The sequence below is a fragment of the Pleurodeles waltl genome, chromosome 4_2, assembly GCF_031143425.1.
Source record: "Pleurodeles waltl isolate 20211129_DDA chromosome 4_2, aPleWal1.hap1.20221129, whole genome shotgun sequence".
In the NCBI taxonomy this organism is placed as follows: domain Eukaryota; kingdom Metazoa; phylum Chordata; class Amphibia; order Caudata; family Salamandridae; genus Pleurodeles; species Pleurodeles waltl.
Window position 1 is genome coordinate 774671532 of NC_090443.1, and position 25417 is coordinate 774696948.

Below are 25417 nucleotides of genomic sequence, written 5' to 3' on the forward strand. Positions count from 1 at the left end.
TGTTGACATGTCCTCTTGCTGTCTGTTCTCGAAAATTGTTTGTGATCACCTCGCCCATGGCCACACAAGGCCACCCCTGGGCATCCACCGTCCCCACAGTGCACCAAGTAGCACGGGGCCAAGGCCTCAAATTGATGATCCAAACAGCAGCCTGACGATCAACAGGCCCCAACCAGGGTGCCAGGCAAGCGACTCTTATCAGCCACACAGTTAAAGGCTGCTCAGTAGCTCAATGTTGAAGGTGCCCAGAGCAGATTGTCCAGCCACCTGGGATCTCAACAGAGACCCTCGATGAGGGGCACACCATCCAGCCAACAAAAATGAATGAGAAGCCCCAATGCAAAATAGGGTGCAACCCCCACGGAAGGTCAGCAGAATGTCATTGGGGGGGATCCAACCCAGTATCCAGGCTGGCTCCCCTCTGTAGAGGGGAGCAATTTAATCCACCCCCTCGGGCGCCACCAGACAGCAGGAAAGCCTGCAGCGGGCCGCACCACCAACATCGACCGTCACAACAGAGGGTCAGAGAAGCCAATATCCACTGGTGCCACTTTAATCTGAGCGGGGTGTGAAGGGGGCCCAGAACTAGCTATCCCCCGGCAGTCTTGCACCACTGGGCGGTCCAGCCCCTCAGGCTTGGGGCCTCCGAGGTTTGTAGGCCAATGGGAGTAGGCCGCAGTATCTGTGGTGCCCGTGCCCCACAAATCTGCAACCGCGGACCCCCTCTGATAATACCCACCATTCCTCACCGCATGGCAAGTGCCATCCGCTCTCCGCCAGGTCCCGGGTGTCCTCTACCAACAATGTTTAGGGAGCCTCTGCCGGAGCTTCAGAACCTTGTGGTCATTACGATCGGTGGCTTAGCCACGTCCTGTTAAGTTTATTTTTAACAGAGAGAGTTATACAGACAAACCCAATCTGTGTTTGTTTGGCTTGGTGCACTCAAATTGTTGTTGAATTTAATTTAGCCTTGAGCTGTGTAATACTTTTCCCGTTAATGTCAGGCACTTTACTATTCTAGTTCTTGTTTGGTTTCATGGTTGTAACAATGCCTGGGTGAAATGCCCTAAATTCGTCATCCATTTTCTTCTGTTTTATATTTGCAATGGTTTTAATGAACTGCACAAATAAAGATTTGACCTATACCAAAAAATCCAACGGATTCAGAACTATGGCCCTCATTTCCCGCTGAGTTCATGCTGGCGGTCTTAACACAGACTTCAAGCCTGATGAGGACCCACCTGTCCCAATAAAGAACATTCCGCAGGGCCAGTGTTTCCGCCCGCCAGCCCAGTGGAATGCAGGACCTGGACATTTCCGACAGCTCCACATGGAGCCCTCATCAATGTGTGGCGGGTGCAGCAGCACCCATCGCACATATCACAGCCCGTAAATCGGGCAGTGACCTGTGCGATGGCGCTGTGCATGGGGGCCCCAGAGCACCCCTTCTGCCAGCCTTTCCCTGGTGGGGGAATCCGCCAGGGAAAGGCTAGAGGAACACAGGTTCTTTATCCAGAGGGCAGCGCTACTTCAGTGCTGCCCTGTCAGATAGAGAATTCTGCCATCGTCAGGCTACCTGTGGCGGTCCCCCAGTGTTTGTAATATGGCGGTCCAGACCACCATGCAGGTGGCGGTATTTTCGGCCACAGCCGACATGGCGGTCTGGACCACCATGTTCATAACAACCCCCTATGTGTAAGAATTTCAACATGACTCAGGATAAGAGACCCTGTTACACAACCGGGAAAAGCCTTCATTGGCTAACTGTTAAACAGCAGATTGAATTCAGAGCCCTTATTCTGATGCACAAAGTTTGTTATTGAGATGAGAAATATCCCCTTCTTTCATAATTACTATCTTTCTAGAAGTCTCTGCTGGAATAGTGCCTATCTGTTTGTTGTTCTAAGAGACAATTGTACAGGGACACGCTCAAGATTCTTAGGAGTTGTTGGTCCGAGATTGTGGAATTTTCAAAAACATAAAATAATTGGGTCCCACATTCTTTTTAGAAAAGCTCTTAACACCTATCTTTTCTCTTAAGCTTTTTTATTTTTTCGGTCAAGGACTGTCTGTTCTTTTTCCCCATTTGTTAGTTTGTAGGGACAAGATGTCCTGCCAGGGTCAACGTTTTACACTCTATAAATCTTTTTTACTTACTTACTGCTTACTTACATGTCCAAGTATTGTTCATCTGGAGCTTGCTGCTTCTACTCCTTTGCCTAAGTACTGATTTTGAAATCCCACAGGCCTTTAAACTATAGCACACTTGACTGTCTTTTGAAGAAATGTAGACCTGTGACTACATACCTAATTTGAGTATTTTAAGAGACCTGGTAAATATTGATACTGATATGAGCTCTCAATCCTATTTTCACACGTTCACGCTCATGTGAAAGGTTGTATGGACTGATATTGTCTTTAAGGGAACATGTTTAAACTATATTGAGCAGAACCAACAGAAGACTCTCAGTCTAGTTCTGCAATGTACATGTTAAAGTAGGGCGGTGATCCATTTTCTGAGTTTAAAATGTATTCCAGTGTAATAAGAGATTTATGCATTTTTCCAGAACACTGTTTTTAGTGTGAAGTGCCAAAAGCATTGTTACAACGTGTTTCTTATTCACAAATACTATGAGGCAGATTTAGGAAAAGTGGCGCTGCATCCAATGCAGTGGCATTTTTTTTGTGCCCCTTAGCGCCCCCCCGAATGCCACCATGTGTGCGCTGTATGAAAGATACAGGACACCATGGCTGTAGTTAGGGAACTAGCATTAACATTTTTGACACTAGCTTGGCGCTTTGCAGGATTAGCATCAAAAGTGTTGACGCGAATCCTGCAAAGCACATTAAGGCCCATTATAAATAACCGTGTGCCTCCTTTTAATGCCTGCTCTGTGCAGGCATTAAAAATGCCACAAAAAATGGTGCAAAGAAATATCTTAGTGCTATTTTTTCAGCCGCTCCAACGGGAGTAACCCCCTATGCATACATTATGCCTGACACAAGCATAATGTCGCTCAAGGGCTTACAAAGTGGCCCAATGCATGCATTGTGCCACTTTGTAAATCTGGCACAGCTATTTTGGCCTCGTTGGGCCACATTAGCGTAAAACAAAATTAAGCTAATCTGGCGCAAGGAGGCGATATGCCCTTTTAAATTTGGCCCTATGTGTTCTCACCCCAACTAAAGGTGTTATGCCTTGGTAGATGCACCCAATTTGGACAACTCTGGAACAGGACAAAGAGCATTATTTACAATGGTACATTTACACTTTTGTGACGGTTTATAACTGTTAGCTATTCACAAAGGGATTTACAAGTAGTATCTTTTTGAGTGTGAATTCTCCTCACATAAAACATTAGGCCTTTTTTTGTGTGCAGAGACTCTGTACTTGTAAAGATACTGCTCGTAAATCCCATAGAGAAGAGCAAACAATTGTAAACATACACAGAAGTGTGTGTTTACCTTTTTCAATTAGGCCGTCAGGGTACAGAAGGCTCTGTGGCCATTTCGCCCAGTCCTGCAATGCAGACTGTTGTGTGCCATGCAGGTTTTGTGAGTGCAGATATTCTCTCCTATGGGCGGTTTTAAGAATCTCAGGCAAAGTAATGTATCACTTCTTCCTCCTTCCTCACTCCAGTAATTTTGCAGAGAGATAAGTTCAATTGTGTTTCTCCCATACCACTAGTCATGAATTGTTGGCATGTAGAGTATCATGATAGGTTCAATGTGTCAACTCAGGATGTACAATGCTGTTCTAATAAGGGCTGATTTTACATGGAAACATTTCCTTATCCTCAGTTTTTGAAAGGCAATCTGAAAGGCTTATTCCACTTTCTCCTTCTAGTGGTTCCTGCTACTATGTTGCAGGTCAGTTATCCTGCTCTACAGACACCCCCAGGATACCAACCTGAGAGCCATCTTGCATCACCATCTGCCATCTTATATTCATTTTAGGTGGCTACACGCACAGGTCCATTCAGTCTCTTGTTCAAGTGTTCCCTCAACTTACATACCACAGTTCACACAAACTACTCACAAACCCAAGTTGTTTCTCGATTCCATCTAAACCAATATAGCAATATAGAAAGTTATCAAACTTTAATAAGCAAAACAATCAAAATCTGATGAGGGGAGCTGGAGATATCAATTTTAGAGGATTAAGGTAAATGCTTATTTTTGCTGTTATATGTAAGGCAAACCTGCCCTAAGGGCATTAGTGTGCTTTTCATGAGCACCAGAATATGTTATACATGTTTATACGCATGTGGAAATCATGTGATTTGCCCAGTATTCAAACCTAATTAACCAGTTCCAAAGTCAGCAGCTCTAGCCACAAGGCCACATCTCCTCCAATAATGAAAGCACTATTGAAAAAGATCAGTTCACAGTTGGCTGGGACCTAGGTGTGATTTCATACTAACTGCAATGAAGCAAAGACTGGATACACCAAGTGGATCATCACAGATAACATTTTATCTTCTGACTTATTGGAAGGTAAATTCCTCCAGCATGGCAATTCCAAGGTGGAAGCCTTTAAGGGTCCTTTGAAGGCAAACACATCATTGCTGAGCATCTACTGACACAGTTGGTTTTAGTGTAAATAGCTGCGATAGGGACAAATGTGTATTTTCCTTTCTGCCCAAGTCTCTTCACTGCTAGATCAAATTTGCTACCTTGCCCTGTTCCAAGGTATGGCCTTTGGATGTTATCACTTTCTGTTACTTAAAATCGTTGAGGAGGGCAAGGGTAGAAGCTGTAACAAGCCAGATAGCTTAAGGTCCTGCTGATCTTTTTGATCTTTTTGAGTGTGGCAACGATCACTGAAGGGGCCAAACCTGGATTTCTTATCCACATTGAGTGCAACCTCAGCTTCTATTCCCAGCCCCTTGGTGGTGGAAAAATAACTAATTCTAAATTTTTTCAGCCTGCTGGAAAAGTTCACTTCAGCAGCCCTCAGGTCTTCTTGCAAACTTTTAGGCACCAGCCCTCCCTCTACTCAGGGGCCTGCAAAAATACAGTCTACAGTGGTCAGTTTGACCTTAGTCAAAAGTTCTTCTGCTTATTTTTGTCTTGAGCAATTAAATAGGAGCTCAACAACCTGATGAGTGGATAGAAATTGCAGTTCCTGAGTGCCAGCAGGAGTCAGAAGGCTCTGGATCTTTTTTCATTCAGCAGGGCATTCTTCCTCAGATGTAGCCTTACCTGGTCTTTCCTGGCCCATGAATGCTCTGGGGTGGTAATGAAGTGTTTTTCCTATCCTGTGCACTAGTTAAATTGGAGAATTTTCCCTATCCAATCCTGTCTACTGTCTCACCCACTGCCTGTTTCCATTTGTAATAGTTTTGCCATCACAAGTGTCAAGATACCCTCAATCATCTCCTTAAGCTTTATCAAAAGAATGGTTGTATCACAGCCCATTGGCTTGCTGGAGTTTATACCACCATGTAGCTCCTTGGAACTGTGTGTTGTGTGCGTGCATGGGGGTGTGAGTGTGTAGAGGGGGTGTGTGAGTGCGTGTATGCATGCGGGGCGTGTTGTGTGTTTGAAAATGTGTGCGTGTCTGTCTGTTTGTATGTCTGTGAGTATGTGTGCGTGTATGTCTGTTTGTATGTGTGCGTGTGTGACTCTGTGTGTGTCTGTTGGTATGTTTGTTGGAATGTATGCGGGTATGTGTTATGGTAGTGTCTGTGTGCGTGTAGGGGTGTTTCGATGTTGGGGGGTGGGGAGGGGATTCCTGCCACCTTTGGGGGAGGTAGGGGGGTTGGGTGTGGGGGAGGACTCTTGGGAAGGGGAGTGGGTTGGGGGAGACCCCTATCAGTGCCAGGGAAGGAATTCCCTGGCACTGATAGTGCCTACGACCATGGATTTTGTGGCGGTACAGAACCCCACGAAATCCATGGCGGTACGCGGGGTCGTGATACCGCTGGTGGTGTTGTGACAGCCTCTGGTCTGGAGGCGGTCGGAGTGGAGAAGTGGCGGTTTAGCATGGCGGTCACCGCCATGCTTGGAATGCCATTTTTTTGTCCACCGGCCTGTTGGCAGTGTTACCGCCATTTCTCCACCGACCGCCAGGGTTGTAATGAGGGCCTATATATTGAAAAACAGGTGTCCCAGAGTGTTATCCTGATTTTATACTGCTGCCAATCAAGACATAGAGCCTACCAACACTAGAGTCTATGTTCAAAAGCACAAGCTGTAGAAGTGCTTGAAAACCTCAAGACGTCTCCCAAGGGCATGACCTTTAATGCTGGGCGACTTAGGGTGAGTTTTAGTGGGGCGCATTTGTATGGGTGGCTGTGGCAGCTCTCTAGACACTAAACAAATTCATTGGAGGTGCCCCTGGACCCTCCGGTGCTGGCAGAAGTAGCAAGTAGGCACCTTTTTGAGAGTGCCCCAGAGGATTTTGGGGCACTTCATCATGCATGTGGTGAATATTTGATTAGCAGGTTTGCCATGGCAGGGAGACTTTTCCCTTTTATGAGCCGCCTAGTGCAGCTCTTTACTTTTGTGATGGGTGCCCTTGTCTCACTCAGGTGATGTCATATATTATTTGTTTTTTGGTGAGAACCAGAGGGAGGCCTCAATGCCCCTGTGACCTCTACCGGCTCACTGCACTAGTGCACAGCTTCTAAGAAGCAGGCTCAGAAGCCAGCTTTATCCTTCCTTTCTGCGTGCCAGGCCCATGTTGGGAACAACTGACAGGTGCACCCGCACCTCCAGAAAAGGGCACAGGGGAGGGAGAAACACTCCCAAGGACCCTATCTGCCTTGGGATCTTGGTTCTTTGATCCCAAGGGCGATGAGGTACCAGGGCCAGGAGTAGTTCTTGGACGGGGACCCACGCATGACCCCTCCTCCATTTAAATCATAAATTAAGGCGGTTGTGCTCTTCACTGGGGGGGCTTGTCCTTCACTGAGGTGATTAGGAATTTTGCGGTAGAACGCTACGTACTCCTTTTGCTGCTTGGTCCCTTTGGGACCAGGTATTAGCTACCATTTCTCTGGTGCCTTATGGATGATTTGCTCCATTTCGGCCTTGGTTTCCTCCTGGCTGTGAGTTTTAGCCAAAAGGAGCATTTTCCAGGACCTCCAGGCCTCTAGACTTCATTGGGGAGTTTTAAAGCACTTTTCACCACATCTGCCCTTTCATAGTCAGAAAATACCATCTTGCCACACTTCCCAGGTCCCACACCCTCATTGCTATTTAGAGGGCACCTGTGTGTGACAAGAGTCAAGGGCCAGTTCATAGAAGTCCCATGGGAAGGGTACAAGGGCCCCTAACTGTTTCTTCGTCTGTACAAAGGGCACAACTAGCCCTTGAAAGACTCATGCTAGTCCAGGGAGTAATCTGGCAATAAAGTCCTTAATGCCATCCTTGCAATGGCATCAGGTGGTGCCTCCTTCCAGCTGGGCATATTTTTTACCGTTGTCGGTCCCAAGTCCAATGTCTTCTTAAAAGTCTTTCCCTTTTGGAGGGGTGGAACTTTTTAGAAGCCAGACACCCCTGGCCAATCCTATGGTGCCATATCTTCACTCCAACTCTGCACTAACCCTCCTACACAACACTCTGGAACACTTTTAGATGGTGACTTCAAGTAGTATAAGAAACAACCTCTCTTGGAGATTTAACACTGTTGATCCAGCCAATTGACACAGCTGCCTGACCTCTTCCCACCCAAACTTCAAAGGAATGGCCTCCTGTGTATGGCTCCAGATATTTGGCTATATTCCTTTGTTATGGTGGGCTTACCCAGCCCAAGTACAGTGGGAAGAGTTAATTCACAAAAGCAGATCTCTTCCACACATCTTTCTTTACAAGGAACTCGGCCAAGTACTCTCAATAGCTTTTTTGTGAGGGAAGGCCATTAATCTTCCTTCTGGCCAGCAGAGAAATTAAAATGGCCCAGTAGAGTGGTGAAGAGACCTGGAATCTGATTATGACTGAGCCAGGAAAAAACTAAAAAGTGCCAAAAGAATAGGTATGATGAAAGGAACTGTTGATTTATACTTGGGATGCATGGTCACCCTGAGGCTGCTATATCACTTCATCGTTTAGGTCTAAATGGGATGAAACTGTATTATGGTGCAGATTTGCCCTATAACGTGTAATTTAGGTATTTACCACGAAATTCTTACTTCTAAATCATGCTTCTTCCGGATGCAATGAACAAAAAGAAAATCATACTAGGTAAAAATAGATTTAATTATTGACAGTTGATTATTATTTAACACAACGCAAGCTTGTTTTTTCCTTTGCTTTCGTACCCAAGCCAAAAAGATGTTTTTACTAAACCCACTGAAATAACTAAGCCTATTTGAAGAGAAGTAGAGCAGTTAATGAGACTTAATAGCACAACATAGCATTTATCAAGTAAAAGATCTGTACAGAAGGCCAATACAATGAATAGGTACATAATAATATTGGAGTGCATGAAAAATCACCCAAAGTCTTTAATGTCCAGTTGTTCATACAGGTATACTACACTATAATGTCTTTTTTTCTTTTCCAGCTGCTCCTGATACTACAAGAGCCCTCATTGTTACTGATGGATATATCACTACAATAGAATTTTCCAACTTGTCGATCCTAATCAATCTAGCTCTACTGCGATTAAGTAGCAACAGTATCACTGAGATACAAGAAGGTGCATTCAGTGGTTTCACAGACTTAAGGGCTTTGGTGCTTGACCAAAACCAATTATCCAGCTCTGCCATCAGTGATGATACATTTGGGACGCTTCGGACACTAGAGCTTCTAGTGCTTAGTAGCAACATCTTGAGTAACATATATGGGACCTGGTTCAGCAATATGAAGAACCTTGTACGCCTACAGCTGAATGGGAACCAACTCACCAATGTAACAGACAACAGTTTTGGGACGACGTCCCTTTACCATCTCAAGAACCTGGATTTATCGAACAATCTTATTAACTATATTGACAAATATGCTTTTCTGGGTCTACCCCAACTTCAGGAGTTGGATCTCTCCAGGAACAATTTGAAACATATTTCCAACGCTTTCTTCCCCCTTACTCGGCTCTTGTTGTTGAACTTAGATCAAAATCAGTGGAACTGCACATGCGAACTTCAAGAACTAGCTGCATTTTTGAGAAATTACATATCCTCGTCAGCGAGAATCCTCAAAAATGCCAAATACATGGAGTGTTGGAATTCGGACAACTGGAAAGTGCACAGTGTGCTTGAGTTATCTGAAGGCAACTGCCTGCCAGCAACACACAACATTACCATCATTGTGCACGATAAAAACAAAGACTATTACCTTCGAGACCTTATTTTGGTGGCTGTTTTTTGCTTTATAGGTAACGTATTCATAATTCGGATGCAGCACATTTAGTATACGTTTGCTGTGCTTAAATATCATGTTATTTTAAAAATGACACATTCATGCAATAGTCATCAACTTACTAACCATGTACCCAAGATAGATTTTCAGGGGTCATTTGCGAAAGAAACATCTATAAGTGTGCTTGCTACCATGCAGCTAGGTGAATTTGATCAACTAAACAACTAAACAATAGGGTGATTATAAATTATCATAAAGTTATACAAATATTTGCATTTAAATATTCACTGCTTGAGATCTTTAAGTTTCTAGATGTTCACACTGGCCAATAAAGAGGCTTCTTTAAATCATAATTTCGTGCCACATAAGTTTGGATCACAACTCCGTCCTCGAGTACAATTACAAATAGTGGTGGTGAGTGGGGGCACCGTCCTGAGTTGCACTGTGGTACATCATCAATTGAATGCACCAGTTCAGAGTGGGAGAAAGCATCCGATCACAGAAAAAATGCGCTGTCATTAACACAAGCATGAACTTCCTCCTGCACTTGGGAGAGTGGATTAGTGAATACACTGCGCTCATTCTTTGACTAGAAGCAAACCTGGCCTCATTTTAAAGAGAGTTTGAGAATCTCTATGCATGTGGGTGCATACTGTAACTACGCCCTGAAACCTGGTAAGTGGAACACTGGCAGTGTGCCGCCTTCGGGCTTCCCTGCCCTCGCATTTGCTTTAAAATATACAATGGGTACAATGGCAAAGCGTGCCTTCGTTTTCATGGCGCCACAAGATCATGAGAAGCGGTATCAGTATTACAGAACAGGTAGTTAGGGATCTGTTGAACCCTATTTATTAGCAAAGTGCCCGTGGGTGAATAAGGCGTGGTGGAATTATTAATGTGTCCCGAAGCACTTCGTCTAATACATCCACAGGTGTCCTTACTAGCTTTCCCTTCTAGAAGGATGCTTTCTTTACTCACAGTGATAGGAGTGTAGCATGGGCATTTCTTGTGTATAGAAAAGAATCTCATGTTAGGTGTTGGAAAAGAAGGCCTACCTTCTGAACTGGCCATGCCACACTCTAAACCAGATGCTGTCCATACCCTAACTATATTTGGGAGCTTAATAAATCAACTGTCTTCTTTCTCTGTCCCAAGCACACAATTTTATGCTCGTTAGGACTTAATGTTAGCGCTGTTCGATCACGTAGTTCAGAAGTTATTTCGGGGAATATAAAGTGGGACTGTCAGGGATCTAGGTGAGCATCCTGACAGTGTATTTCTATGGAGTTAATATCTCCTTGAAATGAACAGTAAAGTAAAATATTTGCTGTGTAACTTTGTTGCTTTGTCATCCATTTGTTACTGGAGAGCAATAGTCAGAACTACATTAAAAAGTGTGAAATGCATATAGTTAGTGAATAATTAACTGTAGTATTAAGCACACGTCAACCAATTCAGAATTATATTTTAAATTAATAACAATGAACACTAAAATATTCCATATTAGTTCCTTATTTATTCATCTGTTTTGTATGGCAGGCAACTCCCCATGAGGGTTCCTGGTGTCAGGAGAATTGTGATGTCACCGGTGTGCGGAATTGGGTTGTTGGTTTACTGGGGTGTGAGCCCTGGTCAAGCAGCAACTACAATCCTTGTCATGGTGAGGCACAAGCAAAGCCCAAATTAACATGTGCTCAACCCCCTGTTAGCTTGATATAGAACTTGGCACAGAGCAACTGTGCTTAATTTATCTAAAGTATTTCTGCAGCACTTCAAACAGTAATAAAGTAAAAAAACATCCACAAAAAGGACCAGGTAAGAAAAATAGAACAATTTTTAATAAATAAAAGAAGACCAAAATGACAAATATCCAATAAGTAAAACCAGAAATATGTAATTTGAAAGATTTTGGTGAAAATAGTGCCAACTGTGGTTATCTGGACAAAGTTAGATTCAGGCCGACCATGATGGAGCATGGGCCTGCTACAGGGAACAAGTTAGCCCCACTGAACAAAGTACCCTAAATCCTGGTGCATGGTCTGTGTTATGTTGCTTTGCGAGGTTTCACGTCATCCAGCATCAGTTAAGAGGAAGCTGTGCGGTGAGACTTTGCAGGGCTTGGGGCTCATTTGTGTTGGTTCTGGTGAGCTGAGCGGTGAAGCTTGGAGGGGCTTTGTTTTGCTTGGCATCAGTTCCAATGGAGCAGGCAGCTGGGTGATGAGGTCAGCCAAATATCCCTTGGTATCACTCTGGGGTCCTGGGATCAGAGATGCAGGTCCAGTCCTTCTCACCCAGGCAAGAAGGCAGCAGGCAGCAGGCAGCAGGTAAGCACATCAGGGCAACAGTCCTTCTGAGCAGCAGTCCTTCAGGGCAACAGTCCAGCCAAATGGCAGTCCTCTCAGCAGCACAGCAGCCTTTCTTCCTGGCAGAGTATCCAGAGGTCCAGATGTGTACTGCAGAGTTGGTGTCTGAAGTCCTGTTGTGCTTTTAAAGTGGAGAGAAGCTTTTGGAGGCATGCCTTTGACGTGCACAGGTTCCCTACCTTCCTTGCCCTGGCTTCAGACCACATACAGGGGCCGAGCTTGGAGGGGCTTTGTTTTGCTTGGTGTCAGTTCCGATGGAGCAGGCAGCTGGGTGATGAGGTCAGCCAAATGTCCTTTGGTGTCACTCTAGGGTCTTGGGATCAGAGGTGCAGGTCCAGTCCTTCCCATCCAGGCAAGAAGGCAGCAGGCAGCAGGTAAGCACATCAGGGCAGCAGTCCTTCTGATCAGCAGTCCTTCAGGGTAACAGTCCAGCCAAGTGGCAGTCCTCTCAGCAGCACAGCAGGCTTTCTTCCTGGCAGAGTATCCACAGGTCCAGATGTGTACTGCAGAGTTGGTGTCTGAAGTCCTTTGTGCTTCTAAAGTGGAGAGAAGCTTCTAGAGGCGTGCGTTTGAAGTGCACAGGTTCCCTACCTTCCTTGCCCTGGCTTCAGACCACATATAGGGGCTGAGCAGCCATTTTTTTTAAGGTAGGACACGGCCTATTCAAGTGTGAGTGGGGCTGTACCCAGCTACTCCCTCCCATCCTGCCAGTGATGCCCCATTCAAGCACACCTGAGCTCCTTGTTTTGTGTGACTTTCTAGGAGGAATATACCCTGCCATGTGACCCAGAGGCAGGCTGCAGTCACCAAATGGCTCAAGCAGGAAAATGACAACTTTCTGAAAAAAGTGCCATGTTCAATAATGAAATTTAAAAAACAACTTCATTAGTTAGGAGTTTTCGTTACACTTTCAAAGACATCAAAGATTAACCGTTTATCTGTGTCTATTTGGAAATTACAACTATTAAATGTAATAAGGTACCTCCAATGTTATCCTATGGGAGAAGTAGGCCTTGCAGTAGTGAAAAACATTTTCTTTTTAAAATGTACATTTCCAACATTTTAAATACACTGTACTGGGCTGTCCTGGGTCTACCCTTGGTGACCTTTAAGTATTAAGTGTTCAAAAAAGAAGGTTTAAGCCTGACAAAAGGTTTATTTTGCCAGGACAAAATGGTGGTTTAAAACTGCTATAGCGACAGGCCTGAGATGTGTTTAAAGTTCTATTTAAGTGGATGGCACAATCAGTGCTACACCAACTTAAGAATGCCAATTGGGGACTAGCCAATCTTACCATATTTTAGGGAGAGAGCACACACACTTTAGCACTGGTCAGCAGTGGTATAGTGTGCAGAAGCTAAGGCCAGCAAAACAGGAGGTATGAATGCAAAATGTTAGAGGGAAAACAACACTAAGGATGCCAAGTCTAACAACTGTCAAAGGAAGAGAATAAACTATTTAGTGAATAAGCATGATTTCAGCTGCCTGCAAAATGTTGGTTGGATACTTTGAGTTTTAAAATCAGTTGATAGTTGAGTATGCCAATTGATAGTCCGAAAAGAAAAGGAACACCCAACTTCATGGGCCTAACAAACCTAGAAGCACAATAAGCCTAGACAAAAAGGATGAAGAGAACTGGATGTTATGTATCATGGAAATATTTCCTGTTAAATATAAAACCAGAACCATTAACTGCCTAATGACAAAAGTATTGTTTTTTTAAACATACGGTACTGGACCACAGGGATCAAATGGAGGTCGGTCAGGGGACACGAGAAAATGATCTCATAGGGTGAATCAACTATAAAACAAAGTGCTGAGTACTATACCACTTGGATGAGGTTGATATCGTAACTGTGAAGGCCAAGACAGGGTATGTTAAGGTAATTCAGGTGGAACATGGATGACAATAAATCAACAAGGAAAAGACAAGTTTGGGTAAACTTCCTGAGAACTGTAAGTAGTCAGAAAACCCTGCTTTCTGAGGAGCAATGGTATAAGTCTGAAAGAATAGGAAGCACAATTTTGAAACTGTTGCCATAGGGGAAATGGCAGACCAAGGGCAGATGGTCACCAACTACTAAACCAAATTGTTAGAGGATAATACACAATAAGAACCTAATTTTCCGAGAATGTAAGTTAAAAGTATTCTTGTTCGTCCGATCTGTAACAAGAGACATACAGTCATGAAAGCTGGACTTGACCATTGAAGGTTGCGTTGAGTCTGAGAATATTCTGCAAGCTGCCTGCATAGGTCAGGAAGGACAGGCCAAAAATGAGATGTCGGGAACCAGATGAGACGTAGGAAATAATCAAAGTCGGTATCAGAGAAGAGACCTTGTAACTCCACTAGAGACACTGTGGTAAGCATACTGAAAAAGAGGGAGGACAGCCAACCTAGGGCGTTGGCCTTAATTACAAACTTGAACAGTGAGCAAACACCTGCCAAATGAGACATCATACAGTAAGGTAATTAAAATGCCCAATCTGATCAGTGACAATGCCACCCTAATGTATATTCATTTGCATTTGCTTGAGAATAAACACCAGCGCAACCTCTATGCAGTTCCTTTACCGAAACCCTGTTTGGTAATAAAGGTGGACGATTGCACTTACTTTAGCTGGTAGTGAAAGTAGAGATTGGCTAAAAAAATTAGTGGGTTCTGAAGAGGTTATTTAAGTAATGGGACTAGCAGTGCTTGTTTCCAAGCTGACCATTGCAATGTTGTTAGGCTGAACACTCATGTCCAAGGCCTCAGGCGTAATAGAACTAGTAGTCACGCACATATTATGAACAGGACACGGGTGTAAGTAACAAAGATCCTGATTTTATCTGCAAGAGGGCTGAAAAGATATTTCCATTGTAAGAGGCATACAACCCGTAAAATGAATGGAGGTATCAGTAATAAGGAATTGAGAATACGAATACCCGAGCCATTCTCTGATTAAACTCGTTTTTTGGAATCGCAATGTCAGCTACAGCCTTACAAAAATCAGCAGAGGCAGTAATGACAGAGGTATAACAGGCCAGATACAGAAGGCCCTTAACTACCTTAAACATGACTCTGGAATAGTTGCTGGTATTATTAAGGAATATAGCTAAAGACAAATATGTGTACATTTAAGCGTCATTTGATGAACTTGGAGTCCAGATAAGAAACAATGTTTGGAGACACAGACATATCCAAGACGCAGACATGCTCCAGCAACGTAGATGCTCACTTAGCGACTACCAGTTACTCAGAGTATTAAATTATTGTAGCCGAGCATGAAAAGAAGAAGTGCAAATCAGCAGGAGCAACGATAGCAGTGGCCTCATTCATTAGATTTAACTTGATTTCCCTTTTACATAACATCTCCTTTTCCATAACTAGTAAAAACACAGTAAAAATTACTGGATAAAAGCAATACAAGTGAAACATCAATTAATATTCTATACTACATAGTGCTCTGCATGCATTTATCAAATGCAAAATTTAATGTAGTTTTCACCTTTAGGAAGGACAAATCGAACTGAATTTCTAGGAAACTATTCATGCAATAGCAGCAGGTGAGAATAAAGAAAATGGCTTCAAAATGTGTCTGCAAAATGATGTGCTTTCACATGTTACAAATGTGAATATGAGTAAAATGCAATTGTTAGTGAACATCAAGAATTGCAATACTCAAATGTTCTATATGTTATAGTTGAACTCCTTTGTACTGTATATAAATTCAGTCACTAACCAAAGTCTCTGTCAACTTCATTAGTGTAACGATCCCTCATTATATAAGAAACTGCCCTCACAGTGCTCAAACCGCTGAATCAGGAGGGGTGGGAGGCATGTAAACATTTTCTGTAAGTTAATTCTTTCACTTTCATGTCATCATGACGTTCCCCAATGCAGCATGAATCTACAATATGGTCTCATCAAATTAGATTAAGCCTTAGTCAGGCAAACAAGCAGCATTGTCAACTCCCATCTCTGCTCACATATATGCATCATTCAATCCAAGAAAATCTGAACCCCTCCGTCCTACATTTACCAGTAGTCATGACAAGAATTGTAAATGTTGCACTGCCTCACGTGACCTCTTTTCATTATTTTCCAATTTAGGATAGAAAAACTGAGTGGAGGGGGTAGCAGCGAGAGCAGTAGACATGGTATCTGTCCTGCTTCGAGAAGGGGAGGCAAATGACAGACTCCTCTATTTCCTGGACTCTCATCTAGTCACTGTCTTCCAGATCTAGTGGCTGGATGAATGTCCAGTGAGTAGCAGAGTCTCTCATGTGCCTCCAATTTATGAAGGCAGAATATTAGATTGCCTTTGACTTGCTGGTGTCAAATGTGGATGGCAAGGTCTGCTGTCATGCATTCCCAGGCCCATCCTAGACTTTCTGACTCCTACCCCATTATGAGGGAGAATCATTTTTGACGATGACAGACGATGACACCACATCTAGATAGGGTAGTGGCCAAGTGAGAGCTAGATTTCCTAAAGGTGAAAGAAGGGATGAGTCAAGGTGGACTCAGGGCATCTCGGAATGTTTTGAGAAAATCAAAGTAGAAGTACTGCAAAAGGAGGTGAGAAACCTATAAGAAAATAAGGTTTGGTGAAGGGAATTCTTCAATCACTGGCTAGTTCACTGAATAATGCACCTCACCACTACTTCCTTAAAACAACCTATGGCCTAAGTCTGCCCTGAAGACCTGCGGGCTGCAGGAGTGACTAGATGGAACTTTGTAGCGGTGGGTGAAAAATGGAACTTAGTATGCAGAGGACTGGAATAAGGTTCTGTTACTTCCCTAGGGATGTTGCACCAACTGTGTCAAAGAGAACCACTTTTGTTTAGTTCAGAGCCTTTTGCCACACTACATAAATGTAACTTGCCTTGTGGACCACTGCTCCACTGCAGATTCTGGCTTTGCTCTGCTGGTGAATATTGAGAACCAAAATAGTGACAGTGACTGAGGGTCCCATTATGACATTGGTGGACCTAGGATCACCAATGCTGTGGTGGCAGTCGAACCAATGCATTCTAGGTGGTCTGACTGCCAAATTATGACCCTGGCGGCCGGACCACCAGGGGATGACTGTGTCTGCCAGTAACATGGTTCTCGACGGGTTGACAGCAGTTTGAGTAGTGGGGGGGCACTTCACTGCCCATGCCTTTCTGGAAGTCTATGATATCCAAAAAGTAGGTTAAGTCCCAAGGTAAACACTTTCACCTGAGCAACCCACTTTTCATACATCCTAGGGATTCTAGAGGTACCCAGAGTCAATTAGCCAAAATACGGTGACAATTTCATTTTTTATTTTTAAAAATCGGAAAAAGGGAAGCAGAAGAAAGCATGTGTTTTTTCCCCGAAAATGGCATCAACAAATGGTTTGCAGTGCTAAAATCACCATCTCCCCAGCTTTCAGGAACAGGCAGACCTGAATCAGAAAACAAAATTTTCCAACACAATTTTGGCATATTAAAGGGACATACCCATTTTTACAATTTTTTGTGCTTTCAGCCTCCTTCCAGTTTGTGCCAGAAATGGGTGTGAAACCAATGCTGAATCCTGGACAGCTAAACATTTGTGAAAAGTAGACGAAATTCTTAATTCAGCAAGGGGTCATTTGTGTAGATCTTTCAAGGTTTTCCTACAAGGTAATAGCTAAAATGAAATTATATTGAAATTGAGGTGAACAAAAGAGCCATTTCTGCCTCATTGTCTTCTAGAAATTTTTCCAGCTTTGGTAGATTTTTGAAAGCAATATACTGTTACATCTGCTGGACGAAGGGATAAATAGGGCTTGTAGGTTAATCAAGAACCCTGGTTACCCAGAGCCAGTAAAGGAGCTGCACCTTACAATGGGTTTTCATTGTATACCGGGTATACAGCAACTCATTTGGTGAAATATAAAGAGTGAAAAATAGGTATCAAGCAAACCTTTGTATCGGCAAAATGGGCACAAGATAAGGTGTTGAGAAGCAGTGGCTATTTGCACATCTCTGAATTCCAGGGTACCCATACTAGCATGTGAATTACAGAGTATTTCTCAAATAGTCGTCTTTTTACACACTATCTTACATTTGGAAGGAAATAAATTTAGAGAAAGACAAGGGACAATAACATTTGTTCTTCTATTCTGTATTCCCCCAAGTCTACTGATAAAAAATGGTACCTCACTTGCGTGAGTAGGCCTAATGCCTGCTACAGGAACCACAACATGGACACATCACATTTTCCCAAAGAAAACTGACCTGTTTTTTGCAAAGTGCCTAGCTGTGGGTTTTGTCCTCTAGCTCAGCCGGCACCTAGGGAAACCTATCAAACCTGTGCATTTTTGAAAACTTGACACCTAGGGAAATCCAAGATGGGGTGACTTGTGGGGGGCTCTCACCAGGTTCTGATACCCAGAATCCTTTGCAAACCTCAAAATTTGGCAAAAAGAACACTTTTTCCTCACATTTCGGTGACAGAATGTTCTGCAATCTGAGAGGAGCCACAAATTTCCTTCCACCCAGCATTCCCCCAAGTCTTCCGATACAAATGGTACCTCACTTGTGTGGGTAGGCCTAGTGCCCACAACAGGAAATGCCCCAAAACACAACATGGACACATCACATGTTCCCAAAGAAAACTGACTTGTTTTTTGGAAAGTGCCTAGCTGTGGATTTTGGCCTCTAGCTCAGCCGGCACCTAAGGAAACCTCCAAACCCGGTGCATTTTATAAAACTAGACACCTAGGGGAATCCAGAATGGGGTGACTTGTGGAGCTCTCACCAGGTTCTGTTACCCAGAATCCTTTGTAAACCTCTAAATTTGGCAAAAAAAAACACTTTTTCCTCACATTTGGGTGCTGCAAGGTTCTGGAATCCGAGGGGAGCCACATACTTCCTTCCACCCAGCATTTCTACAGGTCTCCTGATAAAAATGGTACCTCACTTGTGTGGGGAGGCCTAGTGCCCGCGACAGGAAATGCCCCAAAACACTACGTGGACACATCAAAATTATCAAATACAAAACTTACTGTTTTTGCTTGGGGGGGGGGGCATCTGCGTTTTTGGTCCTGGGCTCAGCAGCCATCTAGGGAAACCTAGCAAACCCAGATCTGAAAACTAGACACCTGAGGGATTCCAGTGAGCTGTGCCTAGAGTGGATCCCCCAATGTTTTCTTACTCAGAATCGCTAGCAAACTCAAATTTAGCTAAAAAATTTAATGTTTCCCACGTTCCTGTGTGGGATCACCACACCGGCACAAATTCCCTACCATCCAACATTCCCCTCAGTCTCCTGCTAAAAATGATACCTACTTGTGTAGGTGGGCCAAGTGTAGGGAAGAGCCAAAAACATGTTGAAGTTGAGAGGGAACAAAAGCGGGTCCAAAATGGCAGTTTGAAGAAAAACGCTTTTATGCTGGGTGGTAGGAATTTTTTGGATTCCTGCAGATTCCTGGAATGTTCTATCACAAAAATGTGGGAAAAATATGTGATTTCAAGAAAAATTCAAGGTGTGCAGGGCATTGTGGGTAAGAAAATGGTGCGGGTGGATGTAAAGCACACCACCCTGGACACACCCAGCTGTTTAGTTTTCAGATGTGTCTAGGTCACGTAGATTTCTCTAGGTGGCAGCATCCCAAAGTCCAAAAAGTGCAGCCCTCACCATTCCAAATAGGGTGATTTTGAAAGTTAGACAAGCTGTCATGGCCCAAATGTAAAACCAAAACCCAAAATAATCAAATATGCTCTTGCTTGCTGTAGGATGAGGTCTTTTAGTGTGCGGGGGTGCTGAAAGACTGTTACCCCCTTATTTGTGGTGTGGGCATAACCATGCCAATACTGGTTGGTAGCCATCACCCCACTATTTATTTTAAATGCCCTGGCATCTACTAGGCTTTCTGCCCCCCGGGGAGTGGTTCAGGGGTAATTTCCCAATCTGCCTACTGGTGGGCAGAACAACTTTGTCCCCATTTATTTGTGGTGGGGGTATGGCCATATCCCTACCCTCTTTTTTTGAAAAAAAATCTTCCCTGGTCTCTGGTGGGCTTTCTGCCCCACTCGGATGCAGATGTGCCTTACAAAAATAGGCCGATCTGCACCTAAGGGGGGCAGAAATGGCCAAAAGTAATGTGCCCCCATGGGGAGTGACCCTTGCCCAAGGGGCTGCCCCCCCAAACAAAACACACACACACCAATCTCTGGTGCCTACGTGGTTTCTGCCCTCCCCCTGGCAAGTCGCCCTAATAGAAATAGGCCGATCTGCCCCAAAGGGAGGCAGAAATGGCCTAAAATAAATTTGGATCAGGGGAACGACCCTTGCCTAAGGGGTCTCGCCCCATCTTTAAAAAAAAAAAAAAAAACTGGTGCCTAGTGTTTTTTTCCCCCTCGGGGGCAGATTGACCAAATTAAAGTGGGGTGTTCTGCCCCCAAGGAGGGCAGAAATGGCCTAAAAATAATTTGCCCCCCAGAGGAGCAACCCTTGCCTAAGGGGTCGCTCCGCATCTGTAAAAAAAAAAAAAATCCATGGTGCCTAGTGGCTTCTGCCCCACCCCGGGGGCTGAGCGGCCTAATTAAAATAGGCTGTTCTGCCACCAGGGAGGCCAGAAAAGGCCTTATAAAAGATGCCCTCTTGGGGAGCGACCCTTGCTCAACGGGTCACTTCCCTCATACCAATTACACACACAGAACAAAACAAAAACACAAATCCCTGGTGTCAAGTGGGCATTTCTGCAGCCCAATCGCTTCACGACAGGGCTGCAGGAATGCCTTTTCTTTCCTTTCATGTCTCTGTGCCACCCCCAACCCCGGTTGGAAGAGAAATGCTTTATTTTGGGTTTCTTCATATCGCGCTGGAAGAAGGGGGCACCTCTGATGAGGTTAGCATGCAATTGCGCCCTAATGTCATCAGATGTCACTGGGGGAGGGTGGGGTGTCAGGGGTGGAAGGAGATGTGATTCCCCTTAAATCCCTGTCCATGGGAGTGGGTGGGAGGCCCTTGGGGGTGCACTAGCGCTTCTCCCAAGGGACGGGTGCAGGACGTAATGGTTATATCCTGGGCACCTGAGCGGTGCTGCCCAGGAAGTAACCGTTACATCCAAGGCACCCAAGCGGTTAAGGGGAGTGGAAGTATATGTTCTATAGCTGCCTGTGTTTAAAGTGATGTTGGTCATGTGTTTATTGAATTGTGTGGCAACTAGCGAGGCAGCCACAACTCACATGAACCAGTAGTAGACTTTTTTGTCTGCAGTTGTAGCAGGGTGGGAGGGGGCAGAAGCATTATGCAAAGAGGGACCCAGATGGCTAGAACTTTAATTGCTGAGTATTAGAAAGATCAGCTTTCACCATTCTCTCTGAATAGTGAAGTAAGATGAGCAGTGCAATGTTTTTTAAAGATCTGTTCCACACACATCATGACTTTTAGTCCAAAGTGAAAGGAATTGGGACCTTTGGAAAAGTCATACTATGTAACTATGAAGATCTTCGGCCTTCAATATGGGGAGGGACTTTTGGATGGTGCCGAAAAAGATGGGTAAAAACATGTTTGATTATTTTGTAATGTAATGTTATCCTAGTTATCTCTGCATTTTATTCATACTGCACTTTAATACGGTTTAGAGCATTATGGGGGTCATTATGACCCTGGTGATCACCAGACCGCCAGGGTCAGGGTGGCGGTCCGACCGCCTCCTTATGACTGTGGTGGAGCCATCACGGTCCAAAAGCCAACACTGGCAGTCCCGGCAGCGCTGCACTAGGGATTACAAGTCCCCATCTGCCAGCCTGTCCATGGTGGTTTACACCACCAAGGAAAGGCTGGCGGAATGGGGAACTCGGGGGGCCCTGGGGTCCCCTGCACCGTCATGCACCTGGCATGGGCAGTGCAGGGCCTCCCATGTACCGCCCCCTCATGCATTCCACTGCCTGAATTACGGGCAGTTAAATGTCCAACAGGTGCTGCTGCACCTGCTGCACCACCACATTGCCACCAGCTCCATTAGGAGCCGGCTGCAATGTTAAGGCCCTGTTCCCCGCTGGCGGGGAACTCAAAATAGAGCCAGCAGGCCTCCGCCGCCCGCCAATGTCATAATGAGGGCCTATGTCTGCACTACAAAATGTAAGGAATTAATCAGTGTATCTTCTCTGTATAAGTTTATGTTGTACTTTCTTTTGCATGGAGATTGCTTTTCATAAGAATTAACTGAATTGTAACTGTAATGATGTTCTTCTAATACTGAATTGTACTGTACTGATAGACTCAATAAAAACGATCATGTGTAAACCTAAATGTATTATGGATGAAGATGAAGCTCTGAAAATCTGACATATGTTGAATAGAAAAACAAAATATGACAAACTTATTTATGCAACACAGAGAAGTTGATGAGAGAAATGCTTGCAAATAGTATAAACGACTGCCAATCACTCTTGGTAGCATTCCAACCCATCCGTTATCTTCCACTCAAGCACTGTAGACACATTATGCAATCAGTACTACTCATTCCCTTCAATGGAATAGTCCATCACAAGCTGCCAGGTAAGACCCCTCCAGAATGGAAAACAAGCAATCCCAGATTGGTTTTGGCCTTGTTGTGCCACATCGATTAGGTATAACTCAGATCCTATGGCACAGAAAGCAAGGGACCCACGTCTGGGCATAACCTTACCACTTAGAGTGTCACATCAAACATACAAAGGATGATGGAAAATCTACTAAATGTAACAAGAAAAAATAAAGAAAACCGTATCAATAAAAAAGTAATAACTAACATTAATTTCTTAAATACAGACAGGCAAAACCGTAAAGATATGTCTACCCCATATCAAACTGCGGATTTAGAAGATAGCATTTTTTATTTCAACCAAAACATTTTACTATTTTGAAAATAAATGGAAACTTTATGCTGATTACTTTTAAATGGGAAGTAACAAATAAAAAATGAAAGGCAAAAAGCGTTTCAAGTCATGGTAGTCCTTTTTTGATATTTCTAATGTAACCGTAGAACAAAAATAGGAACATCAGGGTTGAAGTTGGTGAAGAAATTTCAAGAGGTGGTAGTACGGAGTGGGAGGTGGGCCCTGACAAAAAAGAGAAAAAAAAAGGACTATAAAAGATGCGCAAACAAGCTATTTTAAAAACATTGAGATGGATGAGTGGTTGAAGGGGGCCACCTTAAGGAAAAAATAAATAAAGTACTGATGAAGGATGACAATGTGGTGGAGGGAGGAACAAAGAGGGGATGAAAAAAGTAGTGGAAAGAGGAGGGGTAAGGCAAGGTCAGGAAAATTAAAAAATAGAAACAGAATGTGAAACATCAGTCAGTGACTGCAGGTGGAAAGGGCAACTGGGTGAAAGAAAAACAGTTCAATGCAATCCTTGAAGAAAAATCAACTCAAGGAAACAATTGAGAATAATGGCATTCATACACCTATTTTCTCAAAGTTTCTAAAAAACATAATCATAGGAAGTAATTGCAGTTGAATACTTACTTCTCCCTCAGATCATGTGTTTTTAATCTTTTTTCACTTTAGACTTGACCTTGTGTTTGCACTTCCTCACTGCATCAATGTAGTGACTTCTTTTGTTTCAACCTATTGTTTTTGCCTACAAGATTCAGATTAAAATATTGTTTGCTAACTTGCACATCCATGCATATCCCAAGCCATTTTATGACAAACAGTCTTTTAGGGACATGGGCCCTCATTCAAAATTTGGCCAATGCGGCAGCAGTCCTGCGGTGGCCATTTCGACATCCCCACTGGGCCGGCGAGCGGAAACCGAGTTTCCACCCGCTGGCCCAGCGGGGATGGCGGCCGCAACATAGGAGCCGGTTCCAAATGGAGCTGGCGTGTTGCGGCGGTGCGACGGGTGCAGTTGCACCCGTCGCTTTTTTCAGTGTCTGCTATGCAGACAGTGAAAAGCTTCATGGGCTGTGCCAGGGGGCCAAAGGCATGGGCAGTGCAGGGGCCCCCAGGGGCCCCGCGACTCCCCTTTCCGACAGACTTTTCATGGCGGTTCCTACCGTCATGAAAAGGCTGGCGGGAGGGGGACTCGTAATCCCCTGGTCAGCGCTGCAAGCAGCACTGCCCTGGAGGATTGAATCTGAATCTGCCAGGACCAACGTGGCAGAAAACCGCCGGTCCAGGCGGTGCGACCGCAGCTCTTCTGCCGCAGTCGTAATGTGGGAGTTTGCACCGCCAGCCTGTTGGTGGTGCAACCTCCAGAACAGCCCTGGCGGTCTTTGGCCGCCAGGGTTGTAATGAGGCCCATAATTTGAGATTGATGTAATGCAACTTCCTCTAGAAATTATCAAACCCAGCCACAGCCATATCCTTCAGAAATATAGGCCCTCATTATGAACACGGTGGTAAAAACTGCTGTGTTCATGCTGGTGGTCAAAACACTGACCGTCAGCATCCCCAGATCCCCGCCGGCCGTATTAGGAACATTCCAGGAAGGCCTGGACGGGACATTGACATGGAGCGGCCACCAATTCCTCTGTGCGGCGGGTGCAGCTGCACCCGTCGCACAGATCACTGCCCGAAAATCGAGCAGTGACCGGTGCGATGGGGCACTGCACCGGGGCCCCAGTGCACCTCTTCCACCAGCCTTTCCCTGGCAGAGAAACCCGCCAGGGAAAGGCTGGTGGCTGAGGAAACATTATCCAAGGGGCAGCACCACTGCCCTGTCGGATAATGTTTCCGACAACCAGCAGGCTTCCTGGCGGAGGCAGCCTGGCAGAGATTGCGGGCTGCCAATGTTGGCCCTCATGGTGTACATTATGTGGCGGTGTGGCCCGCCATTCTGGCTGGCGGTTTTACCCGCCACCGCCGGCATGGTGGGCCACACCGCCATGTTTATAATGACTGCCATAGTCTGTTTGTATAGCTCAGCTAGGTGAAAACCTGGTTAGCCCTAAGCGTATACAAAAATATGTATTAAAGCAGAGGAAGGTTGCCTAGTTAAATTAACTCTTTGACTTTTAATGATTAGCTTCTGCCTGCTTTTCCTTGTGGTTTTTTCAAGTTGTTACAAATGGACTGCGGTACTTCATCCAGTACCTTGAGTGGTAATGTTTGTAATATGATTGATTAGAAAATGTACTTCAAAAGGCTTGTCTGGGTTAGAGATGTTTATACTAATCTCTGACCCATGGGTGATGAAGTTTTTGGCTTCGTGGGCAGGAATAATGGATGTTTGTTCCCTCTGCTTCTGTCTGGGCAATCATCTTGTGGATTATGTTCTCACTCCTGGTCAGGTAATAGGGAATAATATTCATGGTCGGGGATCAGCATGTGATATGCTGAGACTTTATCAAATACTGTATGAGGGAGCTTTCCCCAGTGCTCACGTGTATGCAGTTCAGGTGTTCACTTGATGCTGATATTAACATCCTTTTTAACTGCTTCCTTCAAACTACCCCTCCTCCCAGTTTTCTGTTCTGCCATTCAAATACTTTGTTCCTTTGCATCTCTTGTGTCTCGTAATTGGATAATTTGGAAACATTCACAAAATAATTATTTATGTATTTATTTGCCTGTTACTCAAAGTTTTAATAAAGTGCTTTAAATCACCAAAGATCCTTTCAGAGCAGGGGCATAACAGAAAATGATGGGGGCTCTCAGCAAATGTGATGAGGGGTCCCTGAGTCTCCCACATCTCACAGATATTCTTTGGCCTTGTGCTGAATGGGGGCCTGCTAAAGGGTTGGAGAGCCTATGAATGGTTGGGGCTGCTGAGAACTGCACTACATACTTTTCTTAAAGTGTTTTAGTT

General features: G+C 44.4%; 2 protein-coding genes across 2 annotated transcripts in view; one reads left to right on the top strand and one right to left on the bottom strand.

Moving 5' to 3' along the window:
• Positions 1-25417, bottom strand: part of TNNI3K (TNNI3 interacting kinase) — a 2589932-nt gene that overhangs the window by 270910 nt on the left and 2293605 nt on the right. The gene's annotated exons all lie outside the window — the stretch shown is intronic.
• LRRC53 (leucine rich repeat containing 53) overlaps positions 1-25417 on the top strand; it is a 179678-nt gene that overhangs the window by 43021 nt on the left and 111240 nt on the right. Inside the window, exons 2-3 of the mRNA XM_069233133.1 lie at positions 3916-3957; positions 8513-9322. Of these exons, the coding sequence (XP_069089234.1) occupies positions 3916-3957; positions 8513-9322 (852 nt within the window). The remainder of the gene's footprint in view (positions 1-3915; positions 3958-8512; positions 9323-25417) is intronic.